Source organism: Salmo salar, chromosome ssa29 (assembly GCF_905237065.1).
Source record: "Salmo salar chromosome ssa29, Ssal_v3.1, whole genome shotgun sequence".
Lineage (NCBI taxonomy): Eukaryota > Metazoa > Chordata > Actinopteri > Salmoniformes > Salmonidae > Salmo > Salmo salar.
Window position 1 is genome coordinate 23,454,672 of NC_059470.1, and position 25,541 is coordinate 23,480,212.

The 25,541-nt window shown below is 41.4% G+C and overlaps 1 protein-coding gene and 1 pseudogene across 4 annotated transcripts in view; one reads left to right on the forward strand and one right to left on the reverse strand.

Moving 5' to 3' along the window:
• Positions 1 to 25,541, reverse strand: part of LOC106590432 (5'-AMP-activated protein kinase subunit gamma-1) — a 178,383-nt gene that overhangs the window by 66,388 nt on the left and 86,454 nt on the right. For all 4 annotated transcript variants that reach the window (XM_014181470.2, XM_014181471.2, XM_014181472.2 and 1 more), the window contains 8 exons: positions 21,355 to 21,436; positions 19,101 to 19,159; positions 16,967 to 17,012; positions 16,791 to 16,845; positions 15,465 to 15,591; positions 13,924 to 14,089; positions 12,459 to 12,496; positions 12,127 to 12,273 (listed from right to left, as the gene is read on the reverse strand). In XM_014181470.2, the coding sequence (XP_014036945.2) occupies positions 12,127 to 12,273; positions 12,459 to 12,496; positions 13,924 to 14,089; positions 15,465 to 15,591; positions 16,791 to 16,845; positions 16,967 to 17,012; positions 19,101 to 19,159; positions 21,355 to 21,436 (720 nt within the window). The remainder of the gene's footprint in view (positions 1 to 12,126; positions 12,274 to 12,458; positions 12,497 to 13,923; positions 14,090 to 15,464; positions 15,592 to 16,790; positions 16,846 to 16,966; positions 17,013 to 19,100; positions 19,160 to 21,354; positions 21,437 to 25,541) is intronic.
• Positions 23,072 to 23,927, forward strand: LOC106590433 (complement C1q-like protein 4; annotated as a pseudogene).

Sequence of the window (25,541 nt, forward strand, 5' to 3'; positions counted from 1 at the left end):
GGAGAGGGTGCTATATTATATTATATCTGAGACAGTGACAGGAGAGGGTGCTATATTATATTATATCTGAGACAGTGACAGGAGAGGGTGCTATATTATATTATATCTGAGACAGTGACAGGAGAGGGTGCTATATTATATTATATCTGAGACAGTGACAGGAGAGGGTGCTATATTATATTATATCTGAGACAGTGACAGGAGAGGGTGCTATATTATATTATATCTGAGACAGTGACAGGAGAGGGTGCTATTATATTATATCTGAGACAGTGACAGGAGAGGGTGCTATATTATATTATATCTGAGACAGTGACAGGAGAGGGTGCTATATTATATTATATCTGAGACAGTGACAGGAGAGGGTGCTATATTATATTATATCTGAGACAGTGACAGGAGAGGGTGCTATATTATATTATATCTGAGACAGTGACAGGAGAGGGTGCTATATTATATTATATCTGAGACAGTGACAGGAGAGGGTGCTATATTATATTATATCTGAGACAGTGACAGGAGAGGGTGCTATATTATATTATATCTGAGACAGTGACAGGAGAGGGTGCTATATTATATTATATCTGAGACAGTGACAGGAGAGGGTGCTATATTATATTATATCTGAGACAGTGACAGGAGAGGGTGCTATATTATATTATATCTGAGACAGTGACAGGAGAGGGTGCTATATTATATTATATCTGAGACAGTGACAGGAGAGGGTGCTATATTATATTATATCTGAGACAGTGACAGGAGAGGGTGCTATATTATATTATATCTGAGACAGTGACAGGAGAGGGTGCTATATTATATTATATCTGAGACAGTGACAGGAGAGGGTGCTATATTATATTATATCTGAGACAGTGACAGGAGAGGGTGCTATATTATATTATATCTGAGACAGTGACAGGAGAGGGTGCTATATTATATTATATCTGAGACAGTGACAGGAGAGGGTGCTATATTATATTATATCTGAGACAGTGACAGGAGAGGGTGCTATATTATATTATATCTGAGACAGTGACAGGAGAGGGTGCTATATTATATTATATCTGAGACAGTGACAGGAGAGGGTGCTATATTATATTATATCTGAGACAGTGACAGGAGAGGGTGCTATATTATATTATATCTGAGACAGTGACAGGAGAGGGTGCTATATTATATCTGAGACGGTGACAGGAGAGGGTGCTATATTATATTATATCTGAGACAGTGACAGGAGAGGGTGCTATATTATATTATATCTGAGACAGTGACAGGAGAGGGTGCTATATTATATTATATCTGAGACAGTGACAGGAGAGGGTGCTATATTATATTATATCTGAGACAGTGACAGGAGAGGGTGCTATATTATATTATATCTGAGACAGTGACAGGAGAGGGTGCTATATTATATTATATCTGAGACAGTGACAGGAGAGGGTGCTATATTATATTATATCTGAGACAGTGACAGGAGAGGGTGCTATATTATATTATATCTGAGACGGTGACAGGAGAGGGTGCTATATTATATTATATCTGAGACAGTGACAGGAGAGGGTGCTATATTATATTATATCTGAGACAGTGACAGGAGAGGGTGCTATATTATATTATATCTGAGACAGTGACAGGAGAGGGTGCTATATTATATTATATCTGAGACAGTGACAGGAGAGGGTGCTATATTATATTATATCTGAGACAGTGACAGGAGAGGGTGCTATATTATATTATATCTGAGACAGTGACAGGAGAGGGTGCTATATTATATTATATCTGAGACAGTGACAGGAGAGGGTGCTATATTATATTATATCTGAGACAGTGACAGGAGAGGGTGCTATATTATATTATATCTGAGACAGTGACAGGAGAGGGTGCTATATTATATTATATCTGAGACAGTGACAGGAGAGGGTGCTATATTATATTATATCTGAGACAGTGACAGGAGAGGGTGCTATATTATATTATATCTGAGACAGTGACAGGAGAGGGTGCTATTATATTATATCTGAGACAGTGACAGGAGAGGGTGCTATATTATATTATATCTGAGACAGTGACAGGAGAGGGTGCTATATTATATTATATCTGAGACAGTGACAGGAGAGGGTGCTATTATATTATATCTGAGACAGTGACAGGAGAGGGTGCTATATTATATTATATCTGAGACAGTGACAGGAGAGGGTGCTATATTATATTATATCTGAGACAGTGACAGGAGAGGGTGCTTACTATATTATATCTGAGACAGTGACAGGAGAGGGTGCTATATTATATTATATCTGAGACAGTGACAGGAGAGGGTGCTATATTATATTATATCTGAGACAGTGACAGGAGAGGGTGCTATATTATATTATATCTGAGACAGTGACAGGAGAGGGTGCTATATTATATTATATCTGAGACAGTGACAGGAGAGGGTGCTATATTATATTATATCTGAGACAGTGACAGGAGAGGGTGCTATATTATATTATATCTGAGACAGTGACAGGAGAGGGTGCTATATTATATTATATCTGAGACAGTGACAGGAGAGGGTGCTATATTATATTATATCTGAGACAGTGACAGGAGAGGGTGCTATATTATATTATATCTGAGACAGTGACAGGAGAGGGTGCTATATTATATTATATCTGAGACAGTGACAGGAGAGGGTGCTATATTATATTATATCTGAGACAGTGACAGGAGAGGGTGCTATATTATATTATATCTGAGACAGTGACAGGAGAGGGTGCTATATTATATTATATCTGAGACAGTGACAGGAGAGGGTGCTATATTATATTATATCTGAGACAGTGACAGGAGAGGGTGCTATATTATATTATATCTGAGACAGTGACAGGAGAGGGTGCTATATTATATTATATCTGAGACAGTGACAGGAGAGGGTGCTATATTATATTATATCTGAGACAGTGACAGGAGAGGGTGCTATATTATATTATATCTGAGACAGTGACAGGAGAGGGTGCTATATTATATTATATCTGAGACAGTGACAGGAGAGGGTGCTATATTATATTATATCTGAGACAGTGACAGGAGAGGGTGCTATATTATATTATATCTGAGACAGTGACAGGAGAGGGTGCTATTTATATTATATCTGAGACAGTGACAGGAGAGGGTGCTATATTATATTATATCTGAGACAGTGACAGGAGAGGGTGCTATATTATATTATATCTGAGACAGTGACAGGAGAGGGTGCTATTATATTATATCTGAGACAGTGACAGGAGAGGGTGCTATATTATATTATATCTGAGACAGTGACAGGAGAGGGTGCATATTATATTATATCTGAGACAGTGACAGGAGAGGGTGCTATATTATATTATATCTGAGACAGTGACAGGAGAGGGTGCTATATTATATTATATCTGAGACAGTGACAGGAGAGGGTGCTATATTATATTATATCTGAGACAGTGACAGGAGAGGGTGCTATATTATATTATATCTGAGACAGTGACAGGAGAGGGTGCTATATTATATTATATCTGAGACAGTGACAGGAGAGGGTGCTATATTATATTATATCTGAGACAGTGACAGGAGAGGGTGCTATATTATATTATATCTGAGACAGTGACAGGAGAGGGTGCTATATTATATTATATCTGAGACAGTGACAGGAGAGGGTGCTATATTATATTATATCTGAGACAGTGACAGGAGAGGGTGCTATATTATATTATATCTGAGACAGTGACAGGAGAGGGTGCTATATTATATTATATCTGAGACAGTGACAGGAGAGGGTGCTATATTATATTATATCTGAGACAGTGACAGGAGAGGGTGCATTATATTATATCTGAGACAGTGACAGGAGAGGGTGCTATATTATATTATATCTGAGACAGTGACAGGAGAGGGTGCTATATTATATTATATCTGAGACAGTGACAGGAGAGGGTGCTATATATTATATCTGAGACAGTGACAGGAGAGGGTGCATATATTATATCTGAGACAGTGACAGGAGAGGGTGCTATATTATATTATATCTGAGACAGTGACAGGAGAGGGTGCATATATATTATATCTGAGACAGTGACAGGAGAGGGTGCTATATTATATTATATCTGAGACAGTGACAGGAGAGGGTGCTATATTATATTATATCTGAGACAGTGACAGGAGAGGGTGCTATATTATATTATATCTGAGACAGTGACAGGAGAGGGTGCTATATTATATTATATCTGAGACAGTGACAGGAGAGGGTGCTATATTATATTATATCTGAGACAGTGACAGGAGAGGGTGCTATATTATATTATATCTGAGACAGTGACAGGAGAGGGTGCTATATTATATTATATCTGAGACAGTGACAGGAGAGGGTGCTATATTATATTATATCTGAGACAGTGACAGGAGAGGGTGCTATATTATATTATATCTGAGACAGTGACAGGAGAGGGTGCTATATTATATTATATCTGAGACAGTGACAGGAGAGGGTGCTATATTATATTATATCTGAGACAGTGACAGGAGAGGGTGCTATATTATATTATATCTGAGACAGTGACAGGAGAGGGTGCTATATTATATTATATCTGAGACAGTGACAGGAGAGGGTGCTATATTATATTATATCTGAGACAGTGACAGGAGAGGGTGCTATATTATATTATATCTGAGACAGTGACAGGAGAGGGTGCTATATTATATTATATCTGAGACAGTGACAGGAGAGGGTGCTATATTATATTATATCTGAGACAGTGACAGGAGAGGGTGCTATATTATATTATATCTGAGACAGTGACAGGAGAGGGTGCTATATTATATTATATCTGAGACAGTGACAGGAGAGGGTGCTATATTATATTATATCTGAGACAGTGACAGGAGAGGGTGCTATATTATATTATATCTGAGACAGTGACAGGAGAGGGTGCTATATTATATTATATCTGAGACAGTGACAGGAGAGGGTGCTATATTATATTATATCTGAGACAGTGACAGGAGAGGGTGCTATATTATATTATATCTGAGACAGTGACAGGAGAGGGTGCTATATTATATTATATCTGAGACGGTGACAGGAGAGGGTGCTATATTATATTATATCTGAGACAGTGACAGGAGAGGGTGCTATATTATATTATATCTGAGACAGTGACAGGAGAGGGTGCTATATTATATTATATCTGAGACAGTGACAGGAGAGGGTGCTATATTATATTATATCTGAGACAGTGACAGGAGAGGGTGCTATATTATATTATATCTGAGACAGTGACAGGAGAGGGTGCTATATTATATTATATCTGAGACAGTGACAGGAGAGGGTGCTATATTATATTATATCTGAGACAGTGACAGGAGAGGGTGCTATATTATATTATATCTGAGACAGTGACAGGAGAGGGTGCTATATTATATTATATCTGAGACAGTGACAGGAGAGGGTGCTATATTATATTATATCTGAGACAGTGACAGGAGAGGGTGCTATATTATATTATATCTGAGACAGTGACAGGAGAGGGTGCTATATTATATTATATCTGAGACAGTGACAGGAGAGGGTGCTATATTATATTATATCTGAGACAGTGACAGGAGAGGGTGCTATATTATATTATATCTGAGACAGTGACAGGAGAGGGTGCTATATTATATTATATCTGAGACAGTGACAGGAGAGGGTGCTATATTATATTATATCTGAGACAGTGACAGGAGAGGGTGCTATATTATATTATATCTGAGACAGTGACAGGAGAGGGTGCTATATTATATTATATCTGAGACAGTGACAGGAGAGGGTGCTATATTATATTATATCTGAGACAGTGACAGGAGAGGGTGCTATTATATTATATCTGAGACAGTGACAGGAGAGGGTGCTATATTATATTATATCTGAGACAGTGACAGGAGAGGGTGCTATATTATATTATATCTGAGACAGTGACAGGAGAGGGTGCTATATTATATTATATCTGAGACAGTGACAGGAGAGGGTGCTATATTATATTATATCTGAGACAGTGACAGGAGAGGGTGCTATATTATATTATATCTGAGACAGTGACAGGAGAGGGTGCTATATTATATTATATCTGAGACAGTGACAGGAGAGGGTGCTATATTATATTATATCTGAGACAGTGACAGGAGAGGGTGCTATATTATATTATATCTGAGACAGTGACAGGAGAGGGTGCTATATTATATTATATCTGAGACAGTGACAGGAGAGGGTGCTATATTATATTATATCTGAGACAGTGACAGGAGAGGGTGCTATATTATATTATATCTGAGACAGTGACAGGAGAGGGTGCTATATTATATTATATCTGAGACAGTGACAGGAGAGGGTGCTATATTATATTATATCTGAGACAGTGACAGGAGAGGGTGCTATATTATATTATATCTGAGACAGTGACAGGAGAGGGTGCTATATTATATTATATCTGAGACAGTGACAGGAGAGGGTGCTATATTATATTATATCTGAGACAGTGACAGGAGAGGGTGCTATATTATATTATATCTGAGACAGTGACAGGAGAGGGTGCTATATTATATTATATCTGAGACAGTGACAGGAGAGGGTGCTATATTATATTATATCTGAGACAGTGACAGGAGAGGGTGCTATATTATATTATATCTGAGACAGTGACAGGAGAGGGTGCTATATTATATTATATCTGAGACAGTGACAGGAGAGGGTGCTATATTATATTATATCTGAGACAGTGACAGGAGAGGGTGCTATATTATATTATATCTGAGACAGTGACAGGAGAGGGTGCTATATTATATTATATCTGAGACAGTGACAGGAGAGGGTGCTATATTATATTATATCTGAGACAGTGACAGGAGAGGGTGCTATATTATATTATATCTGAGACAGTGACAGGAGAGGGTGCTATATTATATTATATCTGAGACAGTGACAGGAGAGGGTGCTATATTATATTATATCTGAGACAGTGACAGGAGAGGGTGCTATATTATATTATATCTGAGACAGTGACAGGAGAGGGTGCTATATTATATTATATCTGAGACAGTGACAGGAGAGGGTGCTATATTATATTATATCTGAGACAGTGACAGGAGAGGGTGCTATATTATATTATATCTGAGACAGTGACAGGAGAGGGTGCTATATTATATTATATCTGAGACAGTGACAGGAGAGGGTGCTATATTATATTATATCTGAGACAGTGACAGGAGAGGGTGCTATATTATATTATATCTGAGACAGTGACAGGAGAGGGTGCTATATTATATTATATCTGAGACAGTGACAGGAGAGGGTGCTATATTATATTATATCTGAGACAGTGACAGGAGAGGGTGCTATATTATATTATATCTGAGACAGTGACAGGAGAGGGTGCTTATATTATATCTGAGACAGTGACAGGAGAGGGTGCTATATTATATTATATCTGAGACAGTGACAGGAGAGGGTGCTATATTATATTATATCTGAGACAGTGACAGGAGAGGGTGCTATATTATATTATATCTGAGACAGTGACAGGAGAGGGTGCTATATTATATTATATCTGAGACAGTGACAGGAGAGGGTGCTATATTATATTATATCTGAGACAGTGACAGGAGAGGGTGCTATATTATATTATATCTGAGACAGTGACAGGAGAGGGTGCTATATTATATTATATCTGAGACAGTGACAGGAGAGGGTGCTATATTATATTATATCTGAGACAGTGACAGGAGAGGGTGCTATATTATATTATATCTGAGACAGTGACAGGAGAGGGTGCTATATTATATTATATCTGAGACAGTGACAGGAGAGGGTGCTATATTATATTATATCTGAGACAGTGACAGGAGAGGGTGCTATATTATATTATATCTGAGACAGTGACAGGAGAGGGTGCTATATTATATTATATCTGAGACAGTGACAGGAGAGGGTGCTATATTATATTATATCTGAGACAGTGACAGGAGAGGGTGCTATATTATATTATATCTGAGACAGTGACAGGAGAGGGTGCTATATTATATTATATCTGAGACAGTGACAGGAGAGGGTGCTATATTATATTATATCTGAGACAGTGACAGGAGAGGGTGCTATATTATATTATATCTGAGACAGTGACAGGAGAGGGTGCTATATTATATTATATCTGAGACAGTGACAGGAGAGGGTGCTATATTATATTATATCTGAGACAGTGACAGGAGAGGGTGCTATATTATATTATATCTGAGACAGTGACAGGAGAGGGTGCTATATTATATTATATCTGAGACAGTGACAGGAGAGGGTGCTATATTATATTATATCTGAGACAGTGACAGGAGAGGGTGCTATATTATATTATATCTGAGACAGTGACAGGAGAGGGTGCTATATTATATTATATCTGAGACAGTGACAGGAGAGGGTGCTATATATATTATATCTGAGACAGTGACAGGAGAGGGTGCTATATTATATTATATCTGAGACAGTGACAGGAGAGGGTGCTATATTATATTATATCTGAGACAGTGACAGGAGAGGGTGCTATATTATATTATATCTGAGACAGTGACAGGAGAGGGTGCTATATTATATTATATCTGAGACAGTGACAGGAGAGGGTGCTATATTATATTATATCTGAGACAGTGACAGGAGAGGGTGCTATATTATATTATATCTGAGACAGTGACAGGAGAGGGTGCTATATTATATTATATCTGAGACAGTGACAGGAGAGGGTGCATATTATATTATATCTGAGACAGTGACAGGAGAGGGTGCTATATTATATTATATCTGAGACAGTGACAGGAGAGGGTGCTATATTATATTATATCTGAGACAGTGACAGGAGAGGGTGCTATATTATATTATATCTGAGACAGTGACAGGAGAGGGTGCTATATTATATTATATCTGAGACAGTGACAGGAGAGGGTGCTATATTATATTATATCTGAGACAGTGACAGGAGAGGGTGCTATATTATATTATATCTGAGACAGTGACAGGAGAGGGTGCTATATTATATTATATCTGAGACAGTGACAGGAGAGGGTGCTATATTATATTATATCTGAGACAGTGACAGGAGAGGGTGCTATATTATATTATATCTGAGACAGTGACAGGAGAGGGTGCTATATTATATTATATCTGAGACAGTGACAGGAGAGGGTGCTATATTATATTATATCTGAGACAGTGACAGGAGAGGGTGCTATATTATATTATATCTGAGACAGTGACAGGAGAGGGTGCTTATATTATATCTGAGACAGTGACAGGAGAGGGTGCTATATTATATTATATCTGAGACAGTGACAGGAGAGGGTGCTATATTATATTATATCTGAGACAGTGACAGGAGAGGGTGCTATATTATATTATATCTGAGACAGTGACAGGAGAGGGTGCTATATTATATTATATCTGAGACAGTGACAGGAGAGGGTGCTATATTATATTATATCTGAGACAGTGACAGGAGAGGGTGCTATATTATATTATATCTGAGACAGTGACAGGAGAGGGTGCTATATTATATTATATCTGAGACAGTGACAGGAGAGGGTGCTATATTATATTATATCTGAGACAGTGACAGGAGAGGGTGCTATATTATATTATATCTGAGACAGTGACAGGAGAGGGTGCTATATTATATTATATCTGAGACAGTGACAGGAGAGGGTGCTATATTATATTATATCTGAGACAGTGACAGGAGAGGGTGCTATATTATATTATATCTGAGACAGTGACAGGAGAGGGTGCTATATTATATTATATCTGAGACGGTGACAGGAGAGGGTGCTATATTATATTATATCTGAGACAGTGACAGGAGAGGGTGCTATATTATATTATATCTGAGACAGTGACAGGAGAGGGTGCTATATTATATTATATCTGAGACAGTGACAGGAGAGGGTGCTATATTATATCTGAGACAGTGACAGGAGAGGGTGCTATATTATATTATATCTGAGACAGTGACAGGAGAGGGTGCTATATTATATTATATCTGAGACAGTGACAGGAGAGGGTGCTATATTATATTATATCTGAGACAGTGACAGGAGAGGGTGCTATATTATATTATATCTGAGACAGTGACAGGAGAGGGTGCTATATTATATTATATCTGAGACAGTGACAGGAGAGGGTGCTATATTATATTATATCTGAGACAGTGACAGGAGAGGGTGCTATATTATATTATATCTGAGACAGTGACAGGAGAGGGTGCTATATTATATTATATCTGAGACAGTGACAGGAGAGGGTGCTATATTATATTATATCTGAGACAGTGACAGGAGAGGGTGCAATTATATTATATCTGAGACAGTGACAGGAGAGGGTGCTATATTATATTATATCTGAGACAGTGACAGGAGAGGGTGCTATATTATATTATATCTGAGACAGTGACAGGAGAGGGTGCTATATTATATTATATCTGAGACGGTGACAGGAGAGGGTGCTATATTATATTATATCTGAGACAGTGACAGGAGAGGGTGCTATATTATATTATATCTGAGACAGTGACAGGAGAGGGTGCTATATTATATTATATCTGAGACAGTGACAGGAGAGGGTGCTATATTATATTATATCTGAGACAGTGACAGGAGAGGGTGCTATATTATATTATATCTGAGACAGTGACAGGAGAGGGTGCTATTATATTATATCTGAGACAGTGACAGGAGAGGGTGCTATATTATATTATATCTGAGACAGTGACAGGAGAGGGTGCTATATTATATTATATCTGAGACAGTGACAGGAGAGGGTGCTATTATATTATATCTGAGACAGTGACAGGAGAGGGTGCTATATTATATTATATCTGAGACAGTGACAGGAGAGGGTGCTATATTATATTATATCTGAGACAGTGACAGGAGAGGGTGCTATATTATATTATATCTGAGACAGTGACAGGAGAGGGTGCTATATTATATTATATCTGAGACAGTGACAGGAGAGGGTGCTATATTATATTATATCTGAGACAGTGACAGGAGAGGGTGCTATATTATATTATATCTGAGACAGTGACAGGAGAGGGTGCTATATTATATTATATCTGAGACAGTGACAGGAGAGGGTGCTATATTATATTATATCTGAGACAGTGACAGGAGAGGGTGCTATATTATATTATATCTGAGACAGTGACAGGAGAGGGTGCTATATTATATTATATCTGAGACAGTGACAGGAGAGGGTGCTATATTATATTATATCTGAGACAGTGACAGGAGAGGGTGCTATATTATATTATATCTGAGACAGTGACAGGAGAGGGTGCTATATTATATCTGAGACAGTGACAGGAGAGGGTGCTATATTATATTATATCTGAGACAGTGACAGGAGAGGGTGCTATATTATATTATATCTGAGACGGTGACAGGAGAGGGTGCTATATTATATTATATCTGAGACAGTGACAGGAGAGGGTGCTATATTATATTATATCTGAGACAGTGACAGGAGAGGGTGCTATATTATATTATATCTGAGACAGTGACAGGAGAGGGTGCTATATTATATTATATCTGAGACAGTGACAGGAGAGGGTGCTATATTATATTATATCTGAGACAGTGACAGGAGAGGGTGCTATATTATATTATATCTGAGACAGTGACAGGAGAGGGTGCTATATTATATTATATCTGAGACAGTGACAGGAGAGGGTGCTATATTATATTATATCTGAGACAGTGACAGGAGAGGGTGCTATATTATATCTGAGACAGTGACAGGAGAGGGTGCTATATTATATCTGAGACAGTGACAGGAGAGGGTGCTATATTATATCTGAGACAGTGACAGGAGAGGGTGCTATATTATATCTGAGACGGTGACAGGAGAGGGTGCTATATTATATTATATCTGAGACAGTGACAGGAGAGGGTGCTATATTATATTATATCTGAGACAGTGACAGGAGAGGGTACTATATTATATGAGACAGTGACAGGAGAGGGTTTTGAAGGTCTGTGTGTGTGTGTGTGTGTGTGTGTGTGTGTGTGTGTGTGTGTGTGTGTGTGTGTGTGTGTGTCAGTCACCTCTGCTTTGACTATCCTGTCCACGATGGTCTCCAGTGTCTCGAGCCGGTTGCACTTCATGACGCCCTCAAAGTACTGCGAGCGATGCCTCAGAGCCTGGGTCACCGTGATGTCCAGGTTGTTGTAGGTCTTCTCAGCAGCAAGGTTCTACACACAGTAAAGACGAACAAATACTCGGTCCATCACTGAACGTTCACTTATGATAAGAAATATTTATCAACATTGAATTAGTCAACTTTTTAAACAGGTGTTTGATGAAGTATTTGATAAAATGTTTAGGAAAGGAATAAAAAAAATGTTTTACAAAAAAAAGAAAGATAATGGTTACTTACAATGACATCAAACTTGGAATAGATATCCACTACTTTTCCTGAAAAGTACAAAACCAAAGAGATTCACAATCCGACTAAAACCATTCAAATCGACATGTACAGCACTTACACAAATGACTGATTGGCTGAAAGAAATTGATAATAGTCTACAGTCAGCTTGTGGAAACTTATGTTAGACTTCAATGCAGCTTTTGACATTATCGAAAAACCTGTATTATGGCTTTATATCCCCTGCTACATCGTGGATGGAGAGTTACCTGTCTAACAGAACACAGAGGATATTCGTTAATGGAAGCCTCTCCAACATAATCCAGGTAGTCTGGCATTCCCCATGGCAGGTGTCTAGGCCCCTTTTTTCAATCTTTACTAATGACCTGGCACTGAGTAAAGCCTGTGTGTCTATGTATGCTGATGACTCAACATTAGCTACCCCAGCAAGTGAAATCCCCGTAACACTTAGAGCTGCAGTCTGTTTCAGAATGGGTGGCAAGTAATAAACTAGTACTAAATATTTCTAAAACTAAAAGCACTGTATTTGGGACAAACCATTCCCTAAACCTCAACAAAATGTTGTAATGAATAATGTGGAAATTGAGCAAGTGGAAGAGACTAACCTGCTTGGAGTAACCCTGGATGTAAACTGTAATGGTCAAAACATATTGATGCAACAGTAGCTAAGATGGGGAGAAGTCTGTCCATAATAAAGCACTACTCTGCTTTCTTGACATAGCCATCAACAAAACAAGTCCTACAGGCCCTGGTTTTGTCGCACCTGGACTACTGCCCAGTCATGTGGTCAAGTGCCACAAAGAGGGACCTAGGCAAATTACAGTTTGCCCTGAACAGAGCAGCACGGCTGGCCCTTAAATGTACATGGAGAGCTAACATCAGTGGCATGCATGTCAATCTCTCCTGGTTAAAAGTAGAGGAGAGATAGAATGCATCACTACATGTCTTTGAGATAGGTATTGACATGTTGAAAGCACCGAGCAGTCTGTTCAAACGACTAGCACACAGCTTAGAGACCCATGCCTACCCCACAAGACATGCCACCAGGGGTCTCTTCAGTCCAAGTGCAGAACACACTCCAGGAAACACACAGAGTACTACATAGAGCCATGACTACATGGAACGCTATTCCACATCAAGTAACTCAGGCAAGCAGTAAAATCTGATAAAAACTAAACCTTATGGAACAACGCAGACTGAAGAGACACACACACACACTCCACACAAACGCACATTGTAATATTGTTGTATGGTGGTTTTATAAATGTTGTACTGTTGATATGTAGTGGTGTAATAATGTTATATGATGTACTGTTTTATATGTAATGTAAGTGCCTTAGTGTTTGGATGCCAGGAAGAGTAGCTGCCGTCTTGGCAGGGGATCTCTAATAAATACACCACCACACATCTCCTCAGCCTGAAGCACACACACACACACACACACACACACACACACCTGACTCATCCACCACTGGCAGTGCAGACACCCTCCGGTCCACAAAGATGTTGAGGGCCTTGATGATGGGTGTGTTGGGGTGGATGAAGGCGATGTTGTGGTAGGTCCCGATGGTTAGTTCCTCCAAAGTCTGCTTCATAAAGGCCGGCTTGGGCATCTCGCACACCTGCCACATGTTCATTAGGAAGAAAACGTTTGGAAATTCTTAAAAACATTGACTGAAAACAGGCAGAACTACCAATGAGAAACCCTTTTTGAAATGTTGTAAAAAGGTTTTTTGTTGCGTGACCTAATGAACAAAGCACTTTAGGACTAAACTGGTTTCACCTCCATTTGACTGTCTAATGTAGTGTCAGCAGTCGTCCCATTTCTGATATTGTCCATGTCTGTCTGACCTTCTTGCATGCCCTGCTCATATTACCATGAATGTCTGCCGGTCTATTTCTCAGTCCGTCTGTCTCATATTCTCTATGTCTGTCGGTCTTGTATTCTGTCTGTCTATACCTGTGTGTGCGCAATCACCTGGTCTATCACTTCCTTAGTGCGGCAGGTAGCCTAGCAATTAAGAGCGTTAGGTCAGTAACCAAAAGGTCACTGGTTCGAATCCCCGAGCCGGCAAGGTGGGGGAAAAAAATCGGCCATTCTGCCGTTGAGCAAGGCAATTAACCCCCGAAACACGGCACACACATTTCAGACGAAGGCATTGAGTTGTGCAACTGACTAGGTATCCCCTATCTCCTAGCCCGCGACAGACGGATGTCCTTCTGTCAAGTAGGTTCATATTTCCTAACGTCTTTCCTGTGGTCTACTTTATTATGCAGAGATACATTTCACACTCCCTTCTACAGGTCAGACACCTTCACCTAGACAAGACTGCTTATCTAGCCAGCGGCCTGCTACAGTACTACCTTAACACAACCAATTCATTCATTTAAACAACATTTCATTGAATTAATTAACTCTCGAAACGATTGAATGAATATAAAATCATTTCCTGAATTAGTGGATTTGAAACTGGTAACTGCGTTATATAGTCACACCATCTCATCACTAGACTTGAGGTCATCCAGGCAAAATCAGATGTTTTATTTTTATTGAACCTTTATTTTAATAGGCAAGTCAGTCTTAATAAACCACGTGTCAAACTCATTCCACGGAGGACCGAGTGTCTGCGAGTTTTCCTTCCTCTCTTGAACCTGACTGATGAATTAAGGTCAGTAATTAGTAAGGAACTCCCCTCACCTGGTCGTCTAGGTCTTAATTGAAAGGAAAAACCAGCAGCCACTAAGGCCCTCCACGGAATGAGTTAGACACCCCTAGATTAAACTAATCCTCTACTGAATCAGATAAGGCCAGCCTCTCTAAGCGCCATCCTTTCATCATCCTTAATTTCCTTCTCTCCCCTCTATTTTCCCTCTTCCAGAGTGTATGTTACCTTCAATTGTGCAGAGATTCAACAGGGGGCAGCATACTCTTAAATTCCCACCTACTGTGTTATTCCTATAAGAGAGCCCATGCTCCACACATCCAGTTTGACTTACGAAGAGCTGGAGGAACTTGAGGATCCTCTTGTGCGTGAGGATATAAAGCGCGTTGCCGCTGACTGGGTCGATGACGGGCAGCCGGTGGATCTTGTTCTTGATGAGCGAGTACACCGCGTCGAATATGCTGGGAGAGGGGGATCAATAGAAGATTGGGTTAAAATAACACAGACAACCTGTCTTTGCCAATAAAGCACTCGAGACCGAGGGTGTTGATACATTGACTCTCTCTCTCTCCATCAATCGTCTCCATCTTTAAAACAGCACGTCGTGGTCGAGTCTCCAGAAAAACAGGATCATAGTCCAGGCTACCTTTTTAAGTACTGCATTGGCTAGGAGGCTTTCGTAAAACCTGTTTCAGAATATTTGCTTCTGCTTGGAGAGAAATGCTGCAGTACCGAACGGAGACGCCATAAAACACTAGGTGGACCTTATTCAGCGAAAGGCTCAAGCAAATTGACCAGATGATGTGCAAACACAAAGTATCCATGCATGTTAAACCAGGAACCACACAGGAAGTAATCTGAAACAAGGGGCTAACTAGGAAGGTAAACCGATCTGCTCTCTATCCCAGTCTCTCTCCTTCACAGACTCAAACCAAATACTCTATCAGAAAGCGAAACCATGAAGACAGCTGAATCAGCCATTAAGCAATTCAATGATACTGGTGTTCTCCCAAAAGGAGGCAGAAACCAAACCAGAGGCATGTTAACCTGGGATGATGCCGTAGTCGAGTGCCCTAGGTGGTATTTCAAGCAGAGGTTCTTATTTTAAGAGACTGGCCCGTACGGCTTTTCACAGGATGGACCTTGAATTATTCAGTGTGATGAAAATAAACAATGGGAAAGGCTGTCGCAGAGCAGGGGAAAAAAGGACAAAAATACGAGGGGAAAGTACCAGACCTTTCCCCAGAAATCTAGGGAACGTACAGCATACATGAAACTCCACCTGGGAGAGCGTATTGACAATAAATTAATCTACCTAGAAATTCTGTGTGAGGAAGCCAGGCTAATTAGCAGTGTTTATGACCATAGAAATAATACACTTCAAATGATGTTTATGACTATGATGTAGAAAACACGAGTAGACAAATTAGATTTCTCAATCAACTATGAGCTGAATATGGAACGTTAGTATAATGGACTGGTTAAATCCAACGCAAGTCTCTCAGTGTAATGATGAGCCAAGCAAAGTTGATCATGAACATTACTATCTGCAGGTTAATTTCCCCATCATAAATGTTATGTTTTATTTGAACTTCATATATAAATCAAAGACAAATATGAAATGCAGGTGACATGTATAAGAAATGTGGAACAGGCTCACCTTGCGTCAGGTGATATGTTCACCAGTGGCTTAAAGGTTTCTTGTAGGTAGAGCTCTACAGGACAGAAAAATACCAAAAAGCACCAACAAACTATCAAATCAACTTCTTTCTAATCTGTTGAACAACTGATAAAAAGGGTTGTTTTGAAACTGGATCTGCTGGAAAGTTCCCATACCTCTCCATGTTTCAATCTGATGTTCCTCCAGCTCGTAGATTTGTACCTAGACAGAACGTTCAACAATTTGTGATATTTAACATGCTTTCCATGATTCGAACATAGCACACAGCATTACATTTATAATGTTTTTTTTTGTTTTTTTACAAGCGTTTGTTAGAATTAGAAACTTAATACATTTATATATCACAGCAATTCTCAGAAGGAAAACATGTAAGTGCTGGCATCATGAAAAATCAAACGGCTGGGAAAGTACCAGAATTTGGCACCGCTATCTCCAAGTTATCTCCCAGTCTCAGCTAATGACAGAGGCACTAACCATTTCCTCATTAATATGCATAAGGCTGATATGGAAGGTTCCCTAGAGGGTCTCAATCAGGTCCACCTCAACCCTCTCTGACGTAAAACAAGACAGTTATGAGAACCGCTGCTAATGAAGAACAACAGCAAAGAAAGGAAGGGGGAGGGAGAGATGAGGGAGCAGTAGGTCCATTTCTATGGTACCCACAGCTACATTGAGCACATTAGGCAAATATGAACAGCGGGGGATTTGCTCGGTAATGCGTGTCGATTTTTCTTTAGAATGGTGGTGAGACGGACTAGCGAGGTGGATGGCTAGACAAAATGGCCATTGAGCTCTATCGGCTCTTGAAGTACCCTTAGGCAGACGGAGTAGAGGGTTATAATAGAATAGTCAAAGGCCTGAGGCCTTTTCTGTTCTTCTGTAAAACAACAGCTACATCACATTCACAATAACAAAATGACTGATCCAGGACTGTGTGGGTGTGTGTGTGTGTGTGTGTGTGTGTGTGGGTGTGTGTGCGCGCGCACACGCACACAAACTCACTCAAAAAGTCCACAAACAAATAAAAGGCCGTTGGGCAGCCCACTCGTCAGTCAGTCCAGACTAGAGGAACAGTGACTTATCTCGGAATAAGGTTGGAATATTCAGGCAAAACCTGGGAATTTTGGGAAAGCTACCAGAATTTGGCAACACTCTCTGTGATCTCGGTCTTAGCCAATGAATATGATATGGAAGGATTGACAAACGCATCACTGCATTGGTTGTTCTCTTGACTATGGATTAACTTACGATAGCCATTAGGATGACCACACACTGTCGCCGGCACCTGGCCTAACAAATACCAATGAGTATTGGGACGGGGAAAATCCCAAGAGGGCCTAGCCTCACTAGCTGGGCTTTCTATAATGTGTGTCATATGCAGGAGTGACCACTCAGGTAACACGAACACAGAAACTCTCTACTCTCACCACTGACAACACTTCCATTGAGTCAAATTACATTATGAATGACACATTGCATTTTTTTTTTACTTACTATGTCAAATGTATTTTCCAGCTGAAAAATCATTGGTCATTGTTCGTAAAGGTTTTGCTGCTATTTTGACCAGGCCTCTCTTGAAAAATAAATCTGATAATACTGCACTCTGCCGTTTTTAATCTTTAGCTGTACTAGGGAGGTCTCCTGGAAAACACCTACATGGAAATGGTTCTCATTACACAACACAGCTGAGCTGAGCAATGCAGGCTATTTACACTACAGCCTACTGTAGTCAGCTGGCTGGCACATCTGCTGTGGTGTGTGTGAGGGAGTTCAGTGTGTGTGTGTGTGTTATACTTGACTATAATCAGTGTGGGTGAGCTGGTGTGAGAGACGGTAAAGAGCGAGTGAGAGTGTGTGTGTGTGTGTGTACACACAGGTTAAAACGTGTGTGTAAGCCCTGGGTCAGAACAGAGAGACCGTACTGCAGAATCACCATCTTCTCATGACCTGATGATGTCTCTCTCCACTCTGCCTGTAAAGCTCCATGACACAGTGCCTGAGATGGAGGTGTTGTTAAAGCTCCCAGCCTCCCAACACAGCACTGCTGTCCAGTCAGTTAATGTCGCTGGCTGTGGTGACAATAGGAAGCCGAAGCCGTACAGTCAAACCATTTCAAACCACAGTCGTGTTCAGTAGTATGGACTGAAACAGGGAGGAACTACCTGGACATGCTCAATAAGAAAACCAAAATAAGTGTTTTCTGTTGAAAAATATTTCTACATTAGTTCCATTGCCCTAATGAACATGACCCAGAAGTCCTTGGGATCTGTCTGATGAGGGGTCACGTACCATGGGAGACTTGTAGTATCTGTGGAGGATGTTGATGAAGTCTGTGATGGTTAACATTCCTGAAGAGAGAGCAAGAGGGAGAAAAAGGAGTGGTCTTGTTATTGCAGTGATTATTCACATTGCACAGGTGTTGGATTTGTCCAAGCACATACTCTTACTGGTACTGACAGAGGGAGACAGGGGAGAGAAGATGAGAGGAGCAGCAGAGGGAGGTACAGGTGGAACAGAAGGGCAATGTGTGAGATGGGGAGAGGATAAGGAAAAGGAAAAAGAGAGGAGAGAAGATAGGGAGGGGATAGTGAGAAAGAGGATGGGGAGGGGATAGTGAGAAAGAGGATAGAGGGTGGAGAGGATGGGGAGGGGATAGTGAGAAAGAGGATAGAGGGTGGAGAGGATGGGGAGGGGATAGTGAGAAAGAGGATAGAGGGTGGAGAGGATGGGGAGGGGATAGTGAGAAAGAGGATAGAGGGTGGAGAGGATGGGGATAGTGAGAAAGAGGATAGAGGGTGGAGAGGATGGGGAGGGGATAGTGAGAAAGAGGATGGGGAGGGGATAGTGAGAAAGAGGATAGAGGGTGGAGAGGATGGGGGGGATAGTGAGAAAGAGGATGGGGAGGGGATAGTGAGAAAGAGGATAGAGGGTGGAGAGGATGGGGAGGGGATAGTGAGAAAGAGGATAGAGGGTGGAGAGGATGGGGAGGGGATAGTGAGAAAGAGGGTGGAGAGGAGATAGTGAGAAAGAGGATATGGGGGTGGAGAGGATGGGGAGGGGATAGTGAGAGGGAAATAGATGGGCCTATTTCTGGGACATCCTCTCCACACACACACACACACACACACACACACACACACACACACACCCCTCATTGAGGTCAGTACAGCCTAGGGGTGAGAGAACAGTGGAGTGGAACAGAGGGATAGATTCTTAGTAAAGCCCATCTGTGCATGTCATACACACACATACACACGTTTCTCTCTCTCTCTCTCTCTCAGTTGAGTGGACTTGATTTATGTATGTGAGGCGGCAGGGAGACATCAGGCTCTACACTCACATCCTAGTGATGCAGCCAGGACAGTTGCGCAATATGGATGTCCCCTACCATAGGTGGGCACATAGCGATATTGTTCAATGTATCCTTGATTCAATTGTTGAAAAACATATAGACCAATACGGTAAGAATATACTATTGAGTCAATTTCTGCCATCTCAAATTAGCACTAGTGAATGGTAGCCCATGACCACGGCTCATTATAAATCGTCTGCCTGTCTGTTCTCAGAGCCGGCTAGAGAGGAGAGAAAAGTATTTATATCCGTCTCCATGACGCTGGCCCAGATACAAGGAGAGGAGACTAGAGGAGGCCGCCTCTTGAGGGGAAGAAAGGGAAGGAGAGAGGATGGAGTCGTCAAAATGGAGGGCAGAGAAAGGCGTTGGAAAGGATGGAGAGAGAGAGGATGGACAGAGCAGAGACAGAAAGGGGGGGGTTGAAAAGAGGGAGGTACAGTGCAAAGACGAAAGAATTAGTAAAAGGATGGGTAGAAGTGAGGGAGAGCACACAAAGGAGACACAAAGGACGAGGGGAATGGGGGGGGAAAGACGAGGCAATGATGATATTAGGGGGGAGGGTATTATGGATGTGGCTAGCCATGACGTAAGTGATCCAACAGATTTAGGCTAGAGAGAGATTCCTGTGTTACATAATATTCAGTGCATCTCCTGGATGTACACTAAGTGTGTGAACACAGGCCACCAGTGCCCTCCCGCAGTGGAAAGTGAAATCGTTGGACAGTGATCCCTGTGCTGTGCCCTTCTGCACAAGTCTTCAACTGTACTGTCCGTGTTCCTTAAAAAAGCCTGACTGAGTTCCCGTCAGTGCTCCTGAAACAGGAACCCAGTGCTGCTGTGGGAGGGAACAGGCCGGCCCAACAGGACCTCTTTGTGAAGGAACACGACTGGCATAACAGGTTTTAAAAAAGCCAACGAGGCAGGGCACTGTTGCAGAGGGGACGACTATGGCAGGGACACCCACATTTTATAAGTTGCGCGGACCATTTCATTTGATCTACTTTCCTCATCACCTCTGTTTCTATACCTCCCTCCTTTATAGTTGTGATACCCTCATCTTTCCCTCTTCTTTATCCCAGTCTGACCATTTCTTCCTAAGAACTTGATTTGGTTCCATTCTGTTCACGATGTATGGAAAATAATACAGTAACATTCGACTGCAAAGAAAAATATATATATTTTTCCACTTACCGACAAAGCTCTGCTTCTTTGTCTCCCATAGTGGGGCTGCCCGCACCCCGTTAGCAACCAAGGCGAAGAAGGCCTTTTTTACCTACAGGCAAGAAGAACACAACAATGTTTTTACAAGACTTTTTAAACATGTATTTTCTAAATGTAGGTGGAATAGAGCAGCATTTTCCACCACTTCCCAGCCCCCTCTGCCGCCCAAGCTCCCAGTAGAGGGGTCAGACGACACCGCATCTCCCCCCTAAAGAGTGTTTCTGGGCAGGGTAGAGTTCCATCACACCTCCCTTGCTGTGTCTGTCAGCACCCGCTGCTTCCCCCTCATTACCACTAACCACTGTGTGGTTAGATGTAGGCAACCAAGGACCTGTTAACTGGGGGCAGGTATACAGTATTGTGGTCTTTCATCACAAAAAAAGAATGCTGCTGTGTGTGGTTCTGGTGGTTTGACCTTTGTTCCCTGTAACCAACAGGCAGTGGAAACAATTCTCCTCACGCAGGACAAATAAGTATCCATCTTTCCATCTACTTTCATTATTATAATGCCCCGTGGGCCCAGTTTTTCAAAAGTTATCTATCCAGATTTCGCCTATCGGCTTGGATTAAATGCATAGAAATAGAATGAATAGAACAGACTTGAATGGGGGACTCCCATTTTATTCCTTTGCATTAATCCAATCCGATAGGCGAAATCCAGACAGATAACTTTTGAAAAACTGGGTACTGGACATTTCAGTTTGGTGGGATGATAAGATGGTATAAAATCAAAGACTCTAGCCAGTCACATCTACCTGACTGACTGGATACATACTGTACCATGACCCCATTCACCTCAGCTGGGGGTAAAATAACTACGTAAAGCCGTAAGGGGCTTGTGTAGACATGCTGAACAGATACTATTTCCTCATTAGAATTCATTCCCATTAGCATTCATTGTGAACGTCTCTCCCTGAGAAGCAGGTATCTGGTAATATCGTAATCCTACTGATATATCATTGTACTGCACCTCCCAAGATAGTGAATGACTTAAAACCATGACACCGCAAAGGGAAACCACAGATGATATCCCCCCACAAAGACAAATGCATGGTCATCTCTCAAATTGAATGCCTCATAGCCTTTTTTAAATTCTTCTCCAATGCTAATGGTCTGGGAATGAACACACAAGCATGCTATTAAACCCCATTGTCTCCAGGCACTGTAAAACATTAATGAGAGCATCTATTTTTCTTTTGGCATTTGTGAAAGAGTAATCTTAAGAAGGTTAAAGTTTAATGAGGCCGTGTAGCCATAATGAGAAGGTTTCTTTAGCCTTCACATGGAAACTTTAATCTTCCATTGGGGTCAGCCTCAGTCCGTTTTCTGTTCTGGGCTGCTGGTCTGGACAAGCACTCAATGAAAGATTGGGAATCGGCTAAGCAACTACTACCAGTCAAAACGTGGATGTGATCAGAGCTATAGGGCTGAACTATTTTCCAATCGTTAATACAAGGATATTCCAGTAAGCGGGAGGGACGACCCATTTTCCTATCTTCGTTTCCTCATCCACGTGCCAAATACATTCCCTATAAAGAGAAAGAACCCCCTCATTGACTGCAGAGTTCCTGAATATTGCAACTTTCCCTGCTAAACCCTCTGTAAAACTTGGCATATATAAAAGAGAACTACACAAGCTAAAAGACTACACAGAACTGACCTGTCTTGACAAGAAAAGGTTTTAAGAATGAAAGGGGTAGTCATTCTACTAATGCTGTCTGTGCCTCACACTGTCTGGGGCACAAGGTAGGGGGGGGACCAGGCGGGGGACCAGTTTGTCTTACCGTGTGCCTGATACCACCTGCTCCTTGATCAGAGAGCTGGCTGTCCTGAAGGAGGAACTGGGAAACATGGTCCAGACTAGGAGCTGTGGAGACCAGGCTACAAGCCAGCTTGAGCCAGGTGGAGGAAGTGAAAAGTATGAACAAAGCTCAGGAAGAAGAACTGAAGACATTACAGAAGGACTTAGCAGCTGGTCAGCCAAAGGTGGCCTTCTCTGCAGCTCTAAGAACGTATGGTTCTGGGAATGTCGGACCCTTCACCACTGACATATCCTTACAGTACAAAAGAGTCTTCTCCAACATCGGCAGTGGAAACAACCCTGCTACAGTTGTCTTCACAGGCATGGTCAAAGGAGTATATTACTTCTGCTATACCATGTTCTACAACGGAAACGCCAACGCCGGCGTGTCTTTGCGGAAGAACGGACAGCTGCTGGTGTCCTCACGGGACATTGGGTCTGGCCCGGCACAAGACTTTGCCAGCAACGCAGCCGTAGTGGAGCTGGGAGACAGTGTCTACGCACAGCTCAGTGCTAACAGGGAAGTCTTCGATGATGGCGGAAACTACACCTCCAGTGGGTTTTTACTCTTTCCCATGTAATATCAGTAACACGTTCACAGTTCATTTGGCTGTACATAACAGAAGATATTTTGGGAAAATACATCACAACAGTATGAAAGTAAAACAAAATAAAACATTTACAAAAATAAAAAGTAGCGCACTGATTAAACTGTGATGATGTTGAGAGAGGACCAGGTCTACTAGACAAATATATTTCTTGCATTCTTGTGACCTGCGCACTGGTCAAAGGTCACTGTCTGCTGTAATAGTTGTGGTTTGATGTTTAATGAAAAACAGGTTCAAGCTGTTTGACTGAGGTGTTGGTGGTGGTTGTGTTTGTTGTTCTTCTCCATTGTTGTGACTGCTGGACTGCAGCCGTTTCATTAAAGCCTTCTCACTGCTTCCTTGTTGTCACTGACATCATTTTTTATTTTTATTTATTTCACCAGGTAGGCCAGTTGAGAACAAGTTCTCATTTACAACTGTGACCTGGCCAAGATAAAGCAAAGCAGTGTGACACAGACAACACCACAGAGTTACACATGGAGTAAACAAACAAACCAATAACACAAACAAGTCAATGATACAGTAGAAAAAAGAAAGTCTATATACAGTATGTGCAAAAGGCATGAGTTGGTAGGCAATAAATAGGCCATAGGAGCAAATAATTACAATTTAGCAGATTAACACTGGAGTGATAAATGAGCATATGATGATGTGCAAGTAGAAATACTGGTGTGCAAAAAGAGCAGAAAAGTAAATAAAATAAAAACAGTAAGGGGATGAGGTAGGTAGATAGGGTGGGCAATGTACAGATGGGCTATGTACAGCTGCAGCGATCGGTTAGCTGCTCAGATAGCTGATTTTTGCAATTCGTTCCAGTCACTGGCAGCAGAGAGCTGGAATGAAAGGCGGCCAAACGAGGTGTTGGCTTTGGGGGTGACCAGTGAGATATACCTGCTGGAACGTGTGCTACGGGTGAGTGTTGTTATCGTGACCAGTGAACTGAGATAAGGTGGAGCTTTACCAAGCATAGTCTTATAGATGACCTGGAGCCAGTGGGTCTGGCGACGAATATGTTGCAAGGGGCAGCTGACTAGAGCATACAGGTCGCAGTGGTGGGTGGTAGAAGGTGATTTGGTAACAACACGGATGGCACTGTGATAGACTGCATCCAGTTTGCTGAGTAGAGTATTGGAAGCTATTTTGTAGATGACATCGCCGAAGTCGAGGATCGGTAGGATAGTCCGTTTTACTAAGGTAAGTTTGGCGGCGTGAGTGAAGGAGGCTTTGTTCCGAAATAGAAAGCCGATTCTAGATTTGATTTTGGATTGGAGATGTTTAATATGAGTCTGGAAGGAGAGTTTACAGTCTAGCCAGACACCTAGGTATTTGTAGTGGTCCACATATTCTAGGTCGGAACCATCCAGGGTGGTGATGCTAGTCGGGCGGGCGGGTGCGGGCAGCGAAAAGCATGCATTTGGTTTTACTATTGTTTAAGAGCAGTTGGAGGCCACGGAAGGAGTGTTGTATGGCATTGAAGCTCGTTTGGAGGTTAGTTAGCACAGTGTCCAAGGAAGGGCCAGAAGTATACAGAATGGTGTCGTCTGCGTAGAGGTGGATCAGGGAATCGCCTGCAGCAAGAGCGACATCATTGATATATACAGAGAAAAGAGTCGGGTCGAGAATTGAACCATGTGGTACCCCCATAGAGACTGCCAGAGGTCCGGACAACATGCCCTCCGATTTGATACACTGAACTCTGTCTGCAAAGTAGTTGGTGAACCAGGCGAGGCAGTCGTTACAAAAACCAA